Source organism: Lissotriton helveticus, chromosome 11 (assembly GCF_964261635.1).
Source record: "Lissotriton helveticus chromosome 11, aLisHel1.1, whole genome shotgun sequence".
Lineage (NCBI taxonomy): Eukaryota > Metazoa > Chordata > Amphibia > Caudata > Salamandridae > Lissotriton > Lissotriton helveticus.
The window spans coordinates 838,746,910-838,761,725 of NC_136072.1; the positions used below are offsets into that span (position 1 = coordinate 838,746,910).

A 14,816-nucleotide genomic window follows, 5' to 3' on the forward strand; every position below is an offset into this window, starting at 1 on the left:
GTCATGTCTGGACAACCCAGGCACCAATCTGATGTCTGCGTTTTCTATCAGTTGTGATCTTTGCAGGGAAGCCTTGAGTATGCCCAGAAAACTGTATAGCAGCAATCAATTTGAAAGGTATAAAAACATTGATGATCAGATTTTTATGGGAATATGAAAAGAATTAGAATATGCTTCTGAGAAGACGAAGTTGAAAAAACAACTAACAACAGGGCTAATCTATAAAACCAGAATCAGACATGAATCTATTTGCTCCCCTGAGTTTTTTACTGTCAGTGGGCATAGGTTGATCTCACAAAGACTTTGACGGAAAAGGTTACTGCAAGAACCGTGTATGAACTAATAGATTAGTATTTCTGTTTTGTCGCTATTCAGTTTTAACCTCTTCCATGCTCACGACGGCTTCCGGCCGTCATGAGTCAGGGTGGGCGTTTGTTCATGACGGCCGGGAGCCGTTACGACCATGTCCTCGATTGGAACATCTAGCACTGCGGCGGAATAACCGCCGCTGTGACGAGGATAGGCAATTTTGGGGCCTCAAAGTTGATGACACAAGTATCACTTCAGAGACTTTAAATACAAACTGTATGTTGTCATCATGCATGTAAAAAGAGAAGACAGACTCGATGAGGTGCAAATGAGGGAACAACCTCTCACGACAGCACTGGCACTGCATGTGCACCAGCGCTCCCAGTATTACCGAAGGGACACAAGTGTCAGCGGACACTTGTATAATACCATTGTGCCCCAGAAGTGCACAAAGTGGGTGCGCATGCACAAAGGGGAACAAAGTATAAAACAACTCTTGGAAGTTCATGTGCACAAATTAAGCTGTATGTAAATTATTATGTATCTCACCAATAGTAAGCATCACTGCTTTCGTGCCTGTTTTGTAATACAGCTCTATCGAGAGCCCCTTTTCCTTTGTAGGTGCACCTCTGTCTCTGCACCAAACACAATTTGTTATGTTTTTTAATGCGTCTCTGTGATTTGATTGTAACAATTGCTCACATACTTATAAAAAATTCATAGTTTTCGTCGCATGCAGGCCATGTTCAACTTCTTATTCAACATACTGTGATACTGAATTTTGATTTTATGAAACTGATTTGAGGTGTCCATATTTTAGATGTGGTTGAAAGTCCAAGAATGGAAATTATATCCAACAAAAACTGCTATGAGATTTTATCTGCTCAAGAAATACAGTCTAACACTTTTTCTGGCAGCACTTCATTTATCAACACAGCAGCATTTCTCCCAAAAGTTTTCCAAAACTATACAAAATTCTTATGCAAATTTACACTTCAAGTTTGACAATGGGCTTACCACTCCACTGAATTATTTTCATGTTCATGGTTTATTGCCCCTCTGGACCACTTACTTAGAAAACATGCTCCAAAAAAGGGATTGTAAAAGGCACCCACCTTGCATGTGTGCCATTTGCCAGTGAGGCACGTTCACTTTCTTGTTATTCCGAAAAGTGAGAGGGAAAGTGACCACATCGCCAGCTGCAAACACCCCGGGGCTGTTTGTCTGCATCATCTGGAAAAAGAGTGAGTCAGATTGGAGTCAGAGCCACTGACGACCATAAGCATTGAGCATTCACAAAAGCATTAACTCTAAATTCAACCAAATGATGTCACAAGAAGTAATTAATCTAATTAACTCATACTCTCAACTAAAGACAGACAATTGACTAGATTTTCCAAACCTATGTATTTGCAAATATATTTTATATATATCCTTTTGGACTAGCCAAGCCAATTAGCAACATGCTTTTAATGACAATATATGGACCTGCATCGGGTTTCACCTGCGCTACTTGGAATTTTCATTCTTTGTTGTCGCGCACTATGATGAGATCTCCTATCCAATGTCTGATGTGGAATAATTCTTGAGACAGAGTGGTGGTGAGGTGGCGCCCACTTCATTTTATGGTGGTAGCTGTTGCCACCAATAAGGGGTGATGTCTGCTTCTTCGGAGATGGGCTAGGGAATTTTTCTCCTCTAGTTGTATGAAAGCCTCATGTAAGTGAGGGCTAGAGAAATTGTCTCCTTCTTGGGATGCATTCTTCTTACACTTGATGAATTGGGTGACTGTCGCCTTCAAATATTGTTGTATCTGTTTGCATGGGTGGGGTCGAGTTGTGGCCTCTTTTCAGTAATGTGGAATTGCCTTGTGGTTCACTGGGCTAAAATGGTGCCCCCGCTTGTTAAATGGAATGCTCCATAGGAGTAGACTTCTATGGTGGTCTCGGCTAGTGACACAGAAGCCTACTAGAGATGTAGATTGCAGGCGTGTTTGCAACAAGTGGGATGGACTTCTCCTGTAAATGAGGGTTCAAGCAAGACTGTCTGCTCCTGTGATTAAACAACCCATAGGTAAAGCATGCAGTGGTACCCCTTGCTTGGAATATTAAATCCTCCTACAGTAGCAGGCCACAAAGAAGTCCCCTGCAAATCATTTGGTAGAATCCTCCTCCGTAAGAAGTCTACATTGATGCCCCTGTTAGTGCCCACCCTGGCAGTGATCCCATCAGTGGTGGCACCACAGAACAGGATAAGGTTGACTATCTGCATTTAGTGTTCATAGCTATTGTCTTTGCACGCAAGACTCCGGAATTATGACAAGACACGAGAGGCATGCCCATTTATCCTATATAATATGTCAAAACAGGGCCACCAACTTATGAGGTAGACTTACATTCATGCATGTTGATGGTATATGACTAATACTATTGGACTCGAAAGAGTTCATATCAATGAAGTAACCATATGGTGTTAACTCTTACCTTGTTCACTGGAATGAATCCCCTGGTATCGATAAGAATACCACTCTGCTTCAGAAAAGCTGTTGTTGGACTCGCACCTGACAAAAGCAAGAATAGAAATCTTAAGTTTAATTACCCGTGCATTGACTTAGTATGTATTGATACTACGGGTGTTATCAAAGTCTACTTCGACGTTAGTAGCACTATCTTTCCATTATTGTAATTAACAGTCACCATTCTATAACAAGTCTCCTTGCTGCTGTCTCTAACACACACATTTGATCTGCCTTGCAGAACACACCCGCTATTTGCATTCTATAAAATACCTTCTACTCACATCAGTGGTGCTGGAACAATTCTCTGACTGGGGATGCTGGCCAGGGCATCATTTCGTTAAAATTATAGGTGTTCCCTAAATCCTGGTGTTACATAAAATTATGTACCCCTTGGGGGTCGATTCCGATTCGGGAAAAACGACTCCGAATATCCGTACGGAGCGTTTTTCCCGTACGAATCGTGCCCTGCAACGTCACCCGTACGTACGACGAAGTACGATTCGTACCAGGAGCAGAACTCCGTACGAATCATACAGAGTCCATACGAATCAAATCCCTGTACGAATGTCCCTTGGAACCCGCTGTACGTCACATCCGTACGGTTCACAGGTGGTTTTTCCGACCCAGCAAGTATGAATCGTGTCGGGTACGCACCGTACAATGCTTTTTTTACGGGAGCCGAAAACATCCGGAGAAGCAGAGTTCACCTCGAAACAGGTACGGAATGCCCCCCACCCGGGTACGGTGCGTACACCCCATGATCGCAGGGGTACGCACCGTACCCCGCAATCGCAGAGTGCACGCACCGTACCCCATGTTCGCTGGGTGTACAGTGCATACACCCTGCGATCGCGGGGTACGGTGCGTACACCCCATGATCGCAGGGGTACGGTGCATACCCCTGCGATCATGGGGTGTACGCACCGTACGGTGTGTATGTGAATGTGTGCTTTTCCGTACGAATCACCCTTACCTGACGTGGACCGTACAAATCGTGTCCTCATCCCCCGGTCCGGATCGTACTCGACGGTTCATACGGCATGTTCACGATTCATACAGAGAGGGCTCTGGATACGAATCGTACGGACAATTTTTTCCCGAATCGGATCGGCCCCCAAATGTGCATAAACAGGCCTGCCAACTCACAAGGTGTCACAGTGTGTCACATGATTTTCTCTCCCTTCACACAGTTGGTGTGCAGACAGAATATCAAGTTGGAAATGTCGACCTACAGAAATATCGAGTCCTAAATATCGTGAGTCAGAAATATCAACAGCAAGAATATCGTGGTCAAGAATATAGATTTTAAGGTAAGAAATATCATTTTTGAAAATACAAAAGTCAATTATATTGATTAAACACAAAGAACTGGACAGTGGATCAATTGCTCATAAGGCACCAAACAACAGAAGTATTTACCACAACTTAACCGGAAACCAAAACAGTCCTGTGTGCAAACCTTTAACAGTGCTCTCTGTCCAAGAGCACCACCCTTACCACAGGGTCAAACGAATACTTTACAAAATATATTAAAGTTGCATCACCTCACAATACAGTATATGTACTAAACACAATTGTGTACAGTCCAATCAATAAATGCAATTCCTTCTCCTGGGATTTTTTGTATTTTCTTCTTTTTATTTGTTCAATCACAGCCAACGCATTTCGTTCTGAAACCAGAACTTCTTCAGAGCATATAGTGTTCTTTTACCGCAAATACGGTCATACAATTATATTTATTTCCTCTTGAAACGCGCAAGAGATGGATCCCATGTTTCATATGGTCCCTGTCATAATATTCTGACAGCTTCTATCCAATTCTGTTTCTCTTTTCTCAATTGGTCAGTTTATCACAAAGAACAACAATCTTCTTCCCAAATATAAATTCCAAGGGTACAATCAAAAAGGTAGTTTATATTCACTTCCCAGACCTGGCATCCATAGTCAGCCTTAAATATAGGTCCATCCGTCCAGCAAAAGAACTCCCGTACTATTGGAAAGCCTGCGGATTTGCATTTATTGATTGGACTGTACACAATTGTGTTTAGTACATATACTGTATTGTGAGGTGGTGCAACTTTAATATATTTTGTCAATTACATTGATTGCAAAAATATAGTTGTTTAAAATATTGATGTTGTAATTAGTGTTATGTATTTTAGCATATATTCTAAATGTGTGTAATGTATTTTTTTGTATAAGAATTATTTATGTTTTTTAATATATGTGTTACATTTTTATTAGTTATCAATTCCATTTTAATTCCATTTTGCGATTTTTAGTTCTGTGGCAGCTTTAGTGTTTATAGGGGAATAGGGTGGGAAGTAGTTCAATTATAATAAATTAATGATTATATTGTATTCATTAATATTTTTAATTGAGACTTTTATAGTGTTAATTATGGGAAGTAATTTATTATTATGTAATCATTAATTGGTTGTTAATCAATATTAATTAATTAATTGCTAATTAAATATGGTAATTGTGTAATTTTTTGGGGTGTGAGTTGTTGCGATTATAGAGGTACGGGGTGGGAAGTATTTTTTTAGTTAATTAATTAATAAGTTGTTTATTAGTATTAATTAATTGAAAATTAAATATGGAAATTATGTAATTAATATTAGGTGTGGGTTGTGGAGTTTATAGGGGTAATGGGTGGGAAGCTATTTATTTTGTATTAATTAATAATTCGTTGTTAATAGATATGGATTATTTTATTGAAAATTAATTATGGAAATTGCATCATTAATTTTAGGTGCGGGTTGTGGGGTTTATAGGGGTAAAGTGTGGGAAGTATTTTATGTTTAATTAATTCATAATGTGTTGTTTATAAATAATAAATAATTAATTGTGAATTAATAAGGGAAATTGTGTAATAAATTTTAGGTTAGGGTTGTGGGGTTTATAGGGGTAGAGTGTGGGAAGTAATTTATATTTCATTAATTAAAGAATTAGTTCTTAATTAATATCAATTAATTAATTGAAAATTAAATATGGACATTGTGTAATTAATTTTAGGTGTGGGTTGTGGGGTTTATAGGGTAAAATGTGGGAATTAATGTATGTTTTTCAAGTAATAATTCATCGATCATTATTATTAATCAATTCATTGATATTTATTTAGGTTATTGTTTATATTATATGTGTGTGGGTTTTACTTTTATGGGGTAAAGGGTGGGGAGTAAATACATTTTATTTACTTTATAATTAGTTGTTAAATACTATTAGTTTTTAATTGAAAATAAGTTTTAATGGTTTAATAAATTTTTTTACAGTTTAATTTTAGCTGTTGTTTGTGGGGGTTGTAGGGGTAAAGTGTAGGAAGTTTATTTATTATTATTAGTTTAATTTGTCTTTTAATTAATATTATTTCTTTATTTGTTAATTAAATATGTTAATTATATGTAAGTACATTTTTTTAATTTAGAATTGCGTGGCGGTATAGGGTAGGAAATAAAAATAGTACATTTATGACATAATTAATGTGTTTGTTTCTAATTAAAAATATTTATTTATTTGAAAATGTATTTTTCTTTTATTCATATATTATTTGTAGGTATGTGTCATATGCATTTTACATTATAATATGTTTTCATAAATTTGTAACATTAAATATATTTGTATTTTAATTTTTAACAATTATATATTTAGTTTTTTAAATATTTTAGTTGTTGTTAATATTTTGTTTGTTTTTAATTTTGAACTGACTGGAGTGAGAATATTAATTGTTACTCCTCTGCAATCCAACACTTTCCCTACTGTTGCACTGATTGGAGTGGGAATAGTAAATGTTACCCCGCCACTATTCAACACTTTCCCTACTGTTGCACTCACTGCAGTTGGTATAGTAATTTTTACCCTTCAGCCATCCAACACTTTCCCTACTGTTGCACTCACTGCAGTGGGAATAGTCATTTTTACCCCTCCGCTATCTAACACTTTCCCTAGTGTTGCACTCTTTGGAGTGGTGAGAGTAATTTTTACCCCTCCGCTATCCAACACTTTCCCTACTGTTACACTTATTGGAGTGGAAATAGTCATTTTTACCTCTCCGCTATCCAACACTTTCCCTATTGTTGCACTCACTGGAGTGGGAATAGTATTTTTTTCTGGATATTTTTGTACTTACCTGTTTAAGTATAGGGAGTCGATATTTTTGCATTCTATATTTTTTCATCTATATTTTGTCAGTAAACCCACACGGTCACATGGTGAAGAGCTGAAATCAAATGGTAGCAGGGAAAACAAGCTGAAAACTAACTGCTGAACAAAGTGACTTTCCAACCTGTCTCTGGTGGCAGTAATCAGCCGATGTCCATTAAGCGGTGTTAAACCACCCCAAGACATCGGTGACAGCCTCTATGACCCTTTTCCGGGGGGGATGGGTAGGGGGCTTGGTGAGGGCCAGGGTGCCTCTTAGGTGGCACGAGGCTCCGCCCCCTCAAGGCCCTGCTCCTTCTCACACATTGAAATGTATTTGTAAATTGGCAGGTATGAAAAAACTTACATGGGAGCATCTGATTGTGAGGGATGGAGGTGGATCAGATGATAGTCCAAGACATTTGTTTGTGAAAATGTGGTTCAATGGTGTATTATGATCCAATGTTTTCAAATATATGAATACATTGTTTTAATTTTTACTGAAAAAGGAGCAATGTACAAGAGACCGCTAATAAATCAGAATAGTTTTAGTTATGCGTGCACATAAGGGAAAAATAAATGTGTTTTGGTGTGTAGTTCGCTGTAGTTCGAGACTTGCATGCCACAGTATTCCACAAGTGAAAGCCCACTTGAAAATTAGCCTAATTTTTATTATTTGTACACTTTAAAAAGAAGCCAATTTTACGTTGATTACTTTCATGTTACTCATTCGATTGAATGAATGAATCTTTATTGTTCAATTAATTAAAATTGTTACAATATTCTATCAATGAACAAAAGCTTGTTTAAAATCTCACACAGTTAGATAAGAATGAAAAGACGTGTAAAACGATTTAAATAGTAAAAAGGACTATTACTGGAACTATTGGCCTGTCGAGCAGTATGGTGCTGTAAATGTGACTTGAGGAAGAGTTTTATCATTGTCTCTCTTGCTTGATGGCGGACTGAGTGCTTTTATGTCTCAGTTTTCAGTTTCAGTGGGGCTCGGATTGCGTCTGTGAATTTCCCTAGTCGGACCGCAATGTGAGGTGTTTTAGCAGAGAAGCACAGGTCTGAAACTTCCCTCAAGTTTGTAGGCCAAGCAACCTACAGATGGGGTGAACCAAGCGCTGCCACTCACTGACTAACTTTGGGCAGCAGCAGAACAGATGGAGCCACCATTCACGGTGGTAGATGCAGAGTCCGCAAGCCACTGAATTGTCCTGCTGGGCCCAAGTTGAGTTCAAATCCGTGATAGGCAGAGCGATAAGTCTCATGTAGGTGATTCTTCCCCGAGCCAGGACTGTCAGAGTTTTTTCAAGGTAGGGCTGTGGTTTTCCTATGATGTATGAGGAGTCTAGTGAGGAAAGACTGAATTGGTGATGCAGGCTTTCCAGGCCCCTTTCAAAAGAGTATTCACTGTTTTCCTCCAGGCTGTTATTGGGATTACAGGGTTGTGCAGATTTTGGACATCAATGTCCAGTAATCTAGTGGCTGCTGCCAAGTGCACCTGCCATAGGGAACCTCCTCTTCAAAGAGCATTTTAATTTGTCTTTTTAATGACAATTCTGGAGCTCGCGTAGTCCTGATATAGTATTTTATTAAATCGCCTGAGCAAGTAATGTCCGGACTGGTGAGACCCAACTCCAGCCTTACTCTTGCTCTTCTGGCCTGTCTAGGGAGAGCTAGGACCTCATTCGTTTCTTCTCCATTAAACCCTGAATATACGAGTGGTGAAAGGTTTATTAGCAACTGAAGAAACATCATGTTAGTTTAGTTATACACTAAAAGCAAACATGCAGTGGTTTCTTGATCCTTGTTTTCTGTACTCCTCTTAATTACCTTTGACCTTTCACTGTGCTAGAACAAACAGTTCATTCATGCTACAAGATATGAAAAATGATTGAAAGGCCTAATTGTTTTCCATTATCTTTCTGAGCTGCCTCCAGGTCTGGAGCTGCTGCAACACCTAGTACACCCCTAGTTCTAGTACCCCTTATTCACATTCCAACAAACACCTGTTCACACCCTATAAAACACTGTGTATACATGTGAGATAAGGCACCTTATAACCTCATATTCATATTCCACAAAACACCTACCATTCACATCATCTAAAGCACCTGGTATTCACGTGCATGTGCCATACGGCACCTTCTATTCTCATTCCACCAAACATCTTCTAGCTGCATCCTGTGAAACACCTTGAATTCAAGAGTCAAACAGCACCTCTTTCCCATTCTAAAGACTGCCTACCTTATTATGTCTACTATTGACTGCTGAGTTCTGAGCTCTAGTCCCACACACTACCTTCCTGTGAAGCCTTTGACTGCCCACACTCTCAACCTTGGCAGTCAAGTGTGAAAAGGGTGGACCACAGGACACCCATGGCAAATGACTTGGACCATGACATGTGGAGCCTACTCGCCCCTCTCTGCCCTGTGCCCCCCCCCCCCCAAACAGAATTTTATCATGCAAGGGAGCGAGAAATTTAGGGTGGTGGAAGAAAGAAGCAACAGGCGGAATCAAGTCTAAAGCCTACTTTTTCTTGGTGAATGTGCTCGGACCATCAGGGTATCTGAGGACATTGCACCCTCCTCCCTCATGGAAAGAGGACTGCCACAGTTACAGATCAATGAAGGCCCAGTAGTGATCACTGTATCTTTAGAAACACTGCCATCACAGCAGTTCCTCTTAAGGTACAAATGTTTTGTGAACAGCCAGTGTCGGTTTTGAAGGCCATCCACCAGACGTTTTGTTTCATCAAAAACAAACTCCCAAAGTGCAAGATTGTTTTTGAAAAATAAATAACTAATAAACCCCACCCATGGGTATGTGGATCATCACTGTTATTTTTGGGACTGATGTCAGCAAGACTTTTTATTTACTAAAATTATATGTACAATACACTTACTTGAAGGGGCTTTCAGCTACTTCTCATCATCCCCTAGTGTTTTTGTGTTGTTCACATTTTGCATCTGCCCACCACAGCACACATCTTGAGGCAATGGTTTAGCCACCTTACGACACTGGTTAACTACACTTTGAGTGACTGTATTTTGCTCTCTCAATTACCACATACACAAGCAAGGTAGTTCCCTTCAGTGCCAGTGCTTTTGTTTTTACTTAATAATTACTTCACTGTTGCCTTTTTGTTTAGAGCCTGGTGGGCGATTTATGCAGATAAGAGCACAGGCCACATTCCCTGCTTTATCAGTTCCTGCCACCTGCCAATACTGTTGTAAATTTCTCTTCAAGTGTACCTTTTTTAGGTCTCGCTGGCGTTGCAGGGCGAAGCCCTGCCGCCAACGAGACTTATAGCTGCCTTGCTCCCTGCCAAGGGAGTCAGAGCAGTGAGCGAGCAGATACAGACCTGGGCACAAGCCGACCCAGGTCTGTGAACGCGCCGTGCTTGAAAGTGGAGCAGCTTGTACGTTTGTTGCACTTCAGACGTCCCAAGCACAGCCAGACCAATTATCACAGCGTGAGACTTCACTTCCTCAGGCGCCAGCAAGACCAATTATCCCAGCATGAGTCACCACTTCCTCTGGCGCCAGCAACAATTATCACAGCATGAGGCCCACTTATCCCAGCATGTCAACAGGCGCCTCAGGCTGCTGGAGCACTCAACTATAATTAATGCACAGTTGAGTGCTCCAGCAGCGTGGGGCGCCTCTCGGCATTCTGTGATAATTGAGCAGGCATATTACTGGCGCCACCACCACCCTTCATTAGTCATAAAGGCTGCATAATTAGGGCGGCATGCTCTATTTAAACGTGCAGCACTGAACATTTTAGAAGGCGAATCAGCGGACATTCATTGGAGGCACGACCTATTTGAAGACGCTTGTTTTACTGGGGTAAGTTCTGTGAACTGTTTAGTTTGTTTACTTTATTATAATCTAAGTGGCAGGGTTGGCTAAATTTTGAGAGAATTGGAGGCACGACCTATTTGAAGACGCTTGTTTTACTGGGGTAAGTTCTGTGAACTGTTTAGTTTGTTTACTTTATTATAGTCTAAGTGGCAGGGTTGGCTAAATTTTGGAATTGGAGGCACGACCTATTTGAAGACGCTTGTTTTACTGGGGTAAGTTCTGTGAACTGTTTAGTTTGTTTACTTTATTATAATCTAAGTGGCAGGGTTGGCTAAATTTTGCGAGAATTGGAGGCACAACCTATTTGAAGACGCTTGTTTTACTGGGGTAAGTTCTGTGAACTGTTTAGTTTGTTTACTTTATTATAGTCTAAGTGGCAGGGTTGGCTAAATTTTGCGAGAAAAGGAAAAATATTCAGGAGATGATGGTATGGGGCAAGTGTGGCACATGTATAATTATGCATACACCATAGAAAAGCAAGTTGCAAAATGTCCGGTGTTCGGCGGATGGGTTCACTGTGCTGTTGCGAACAACATTCGTTGGCCTGATGTTCTCTTAAAGGTTTTGGGCGTTATTATGCAAGTATATAAATCAATGTGCAGGATGCTAGTAGATGCTAGCTGTCTCTGCCAGGTGCTAGCTGTCTCTGCGCCTGTCAGGTGCTAGCTGTCTCTGCACTTTGAGATGCTTTCTGCTTCTGCATTTGTGAAGGTTTGCTGGAAATTGAGATGTTGCCTGTGCCTACAGTTGTGAGATCTAGGCTTTGCAGCACTTGCGAGGCGCTCTCTAGGTCTGCACCTGCGAGATGCTGGTTGTCCTTGCACCCCTGAATCTCGGCTTTCAATTGACTTGTGAGAAGAGGGCTGTGTCTGCACCCGTGACATGCTGTGTCTACACCTGTGACTTGCTTTCTCTGCACCCGTAACATGCTAGCTGTGTGTGTGACATGTTGACTGTCCTCGTGAGAAGCTGGCGGCTGTGCTGGTGGTATGCTGATTGTGCATGTGACATGTTGACTGGTTGCCCTTGCACGGTTGATGTAGTGCTGATATTAAGACTACACCTGCAGTCCTGGCCTGGCTGAGGATTTCTGGGGTGCAGGGGTGGAGTGCGCTGTATGTGTGGTTGGGATACGGTACCTGGCAGGAGTGTGCATGGACTGGTGTGATGTTAGTAGCCTATTGCCCAGAAATGCCCAGTTTGAAACACATGTGTGTGCATGGACTGGTGTGATGTTAGTAGCCTATTGCCCAGAAATGCCCAGTTTGAAACACATTTTCAGTGCTTAATTTGTGCCGGTGCTCAGCACCGGCAGTTAATTCAGAGGGCCGGGAGTATAAATTCCTTCTTTTGCGGTCAAAATTTCGGATAACTGTTTAAAATAAAATAAACATACCTGCGAATATAACTGCCTGAGGGAATTCCTAATATGTCTCCACAGACTGGCCCACCGCTTTCACTGACTGGCCCACCACGGCGTTACTGTTCCGGCATTATGAGTGTGTATTTGTATTCTGTGATTGTCTCGGCCCTCGTCAATTAGTGAATAAACAGAGCAGGGTTTGCGCATCCAATCATCCATGCCCTTGCTTGATACAGCCTGTCTTCGCCCTCCTATTGGATGATTTCAGATGAGGGCTGGATCATTGCTAAACGTAGGCAAGGTAGGCTGTGAGACCACAGGCAAATGTAACGTAAAGGCATGTGAGGAAAAAGTAAAAACGCAAACTTTTCTTTCGCTTTGCTGCCTACAACTGCCAGCGACATGTGGTGTTCATGGTTCACAGCACCCCAACTCCTCCTATTAGCATTCTGCTTAGGGCTGTGCCTGCTGGCCTCACACCTTGTGCGGCTCCCCATTTATCTAGGCCTAAACAATCTGTAACATATGGAAGAACTGGTGAGTCTCTTCGCATATTCTGCAGTCGGGCACCATCAATTTAGCGTTAAGCCGCTGCCGCGCACTTCAATTACTGAGCTGGGCAAGGGGAACGAACATTGGGCATCAGGATACCAGGCCTGGACTGATTAATGACTTCACCAGTGCCTGGATGACCTGCTGTGACCCGCCATCCTCGAGGTTTGCATGGAGTGGGAGCAGAGGAGACCATGGTTGGCAATACGTTTCCAGTGTGCCTCACAAATCTGAATATCCCACAGTCCAGAGATTCCAGCACTGTTTGAGCAGCAGCAAAGTGTGTGAAAACAGGGCCTGATTGACATACAGACATTACAAGCCATGCAAAGAGCCAATGCCAGGAGGTTAGCAGATTATTTTACATTGGTAATCTAACAGCTCAGAGTAGCTCACATCGTCATATGGCTTAGGGGTTGGTCACTTGGTTGCCAGTGATATAGAGGTCTTAAGAGTCCCATATTCATGTGTGCGTGACGCATTTGGTTCAGAATGTACATGTGCATTCTGGTATTTGTAGGCCAGTTGATTTCTATCAAGAAAACAAGATTACAAGTTTGTAAATGTGGCACAGTGTAACACACACTCTAAGAGGCTGCTGTTTGCTGTACATGTTGGCATTTGTACTGGGTATGGGTATGTGTAGATATACCAGGATGATCTCTGCGGAAGTGCCGTAAAGAGTGCCAGTGTATATTCACATAACTAATAGGGACATTTAAATTCTACAGTGAAGTGACAGATTAGGGTATGTGTTAGTACAACCCCAATTGACAAATGTAGTTCCCCTATATATGTGTCCTGTGCTCGTGTAGTCCTACTAACGTTCTACATGTATGCACCACAGAAACAGGTGTCTTATCTCCTCCTCACCAGTCAAAGATGTGTCAATCACAAGTAACACTGAAGTCAGAACCAGGTAAATCACTCCGTTAGGCTAATTATTGTTAAGTTTCCGGTACAGTTTAAGTTTTGTGAAACGAAGGTGAAGGGTTTCAAGGCCTTAGTCTACTAGTGTGATTTCACATGCTCTGCTGATGGAGCCTTTCAGATTGTGTAAACAGCTTTGCCAGTTTTGTCTGTGTTAGTTTTAAAGACCTTTATTAGTTTTGATGTTCATGGCTTGTTTCTCCATGCCAACTGGGTCTCTGGCATTAATGTAGGCACTCTGTAATGAAGTCGATAGAGTACTAGACCACAGTTCACAGTACAGGTATTTGGTTTCTGCTCAGGCATTGTCGTTTTTGGGAGATATTATACCTTTCCCTTGTTTTTTTATGCAAGTGGAGGAAGGGAGCAACACATGGTTTGGGATGAGAGACAACACTGAAAGCATGGGTGAGGGTAGCAACACAGGATGAGGAGGTGCAGAACAAACATAGAGTCCAAGAGTGGGGGCAAGCAACATGGTAGGCAGCGGGACACCACGGAGAGAGCGTCCAAGAGTGGGGGCAAGCAACATGGTAGGCAGCGGGACACCACGGAGAGAGCGTCCAAGAGTGGGGGCAAGCAACATGGTAGGCAGCGGGACACCACGGAGAGAGCAATGTGGAGCACGGGGTGACAGAAGATAAGCAAACTGGCAAGACAGAGCAACTTGGCGCTGGGTGTAAAATCACACAGAGGAGATGCACACCAGGGGCGGGGGAGAGAAGCACATGAGAGAGAGAGAGAGAGCGCAACATAAATCATGGATGGGAGAGCAGTCAAACACGAGGAAGGGAAGCCCACATAAGCAACTAAATGAGTTATACTAAAGTCAATCAATAGTAAAATGGTAAGCCGTGGATGGGCTCTAAGCTTACTGTAAGCTGACCATGACTTTTTACAACTGTGCACCTTCTTTCAAGGCATATTCGCTCCCCCCTTCCCAAGTAAAATATCAGTATTGTATAGTTTGCCTGTTTTCTTCTTTCCATCCAGCAGAATCCACAACCTTGGGTACTTTTAGATTTCCTAACGAGGGAATGGAGGTGAGTGAAGTGGGAGTCTGGTGCAAGTTTGACCTAAATAGCTTTTTGTTGGAAAAAAGTTACGAAGGCTTAAGTGTGAGGTACCA

At 41.6% G+C, this 14,816-nt stretch overlaps 1 protein-coding gene across 2 annotated transcripts in view; it reads right to left on the reverse strand.

Moving 5' to 3' along the window:
- AIFM3 (AIF family member 3) overlaps positions 1-14,816 on the reverse strand; it is a 337,117-nt gene that overhangs the window by 56,145 nt on the left and 266,156 nt on the right. For both annotated transcript variants that reach the window (XM_078667038.1, XM_078667037.1), the window contains exons 15-16: positions 2,793-2,869; positions 1,425-1,542 (exon numbers count right to left, since the gene is read on the reverse strand). In XM_078667038.1, the coding sequence (XP_078523164.1) occupies positions 1,425-1,542; positions 2,793-2,869 (195 nt within the window). The remainder of the gene's footprint in view (positions 1-1,424; positions 1,543-2,792; positions 2,870-14,816) is intronic.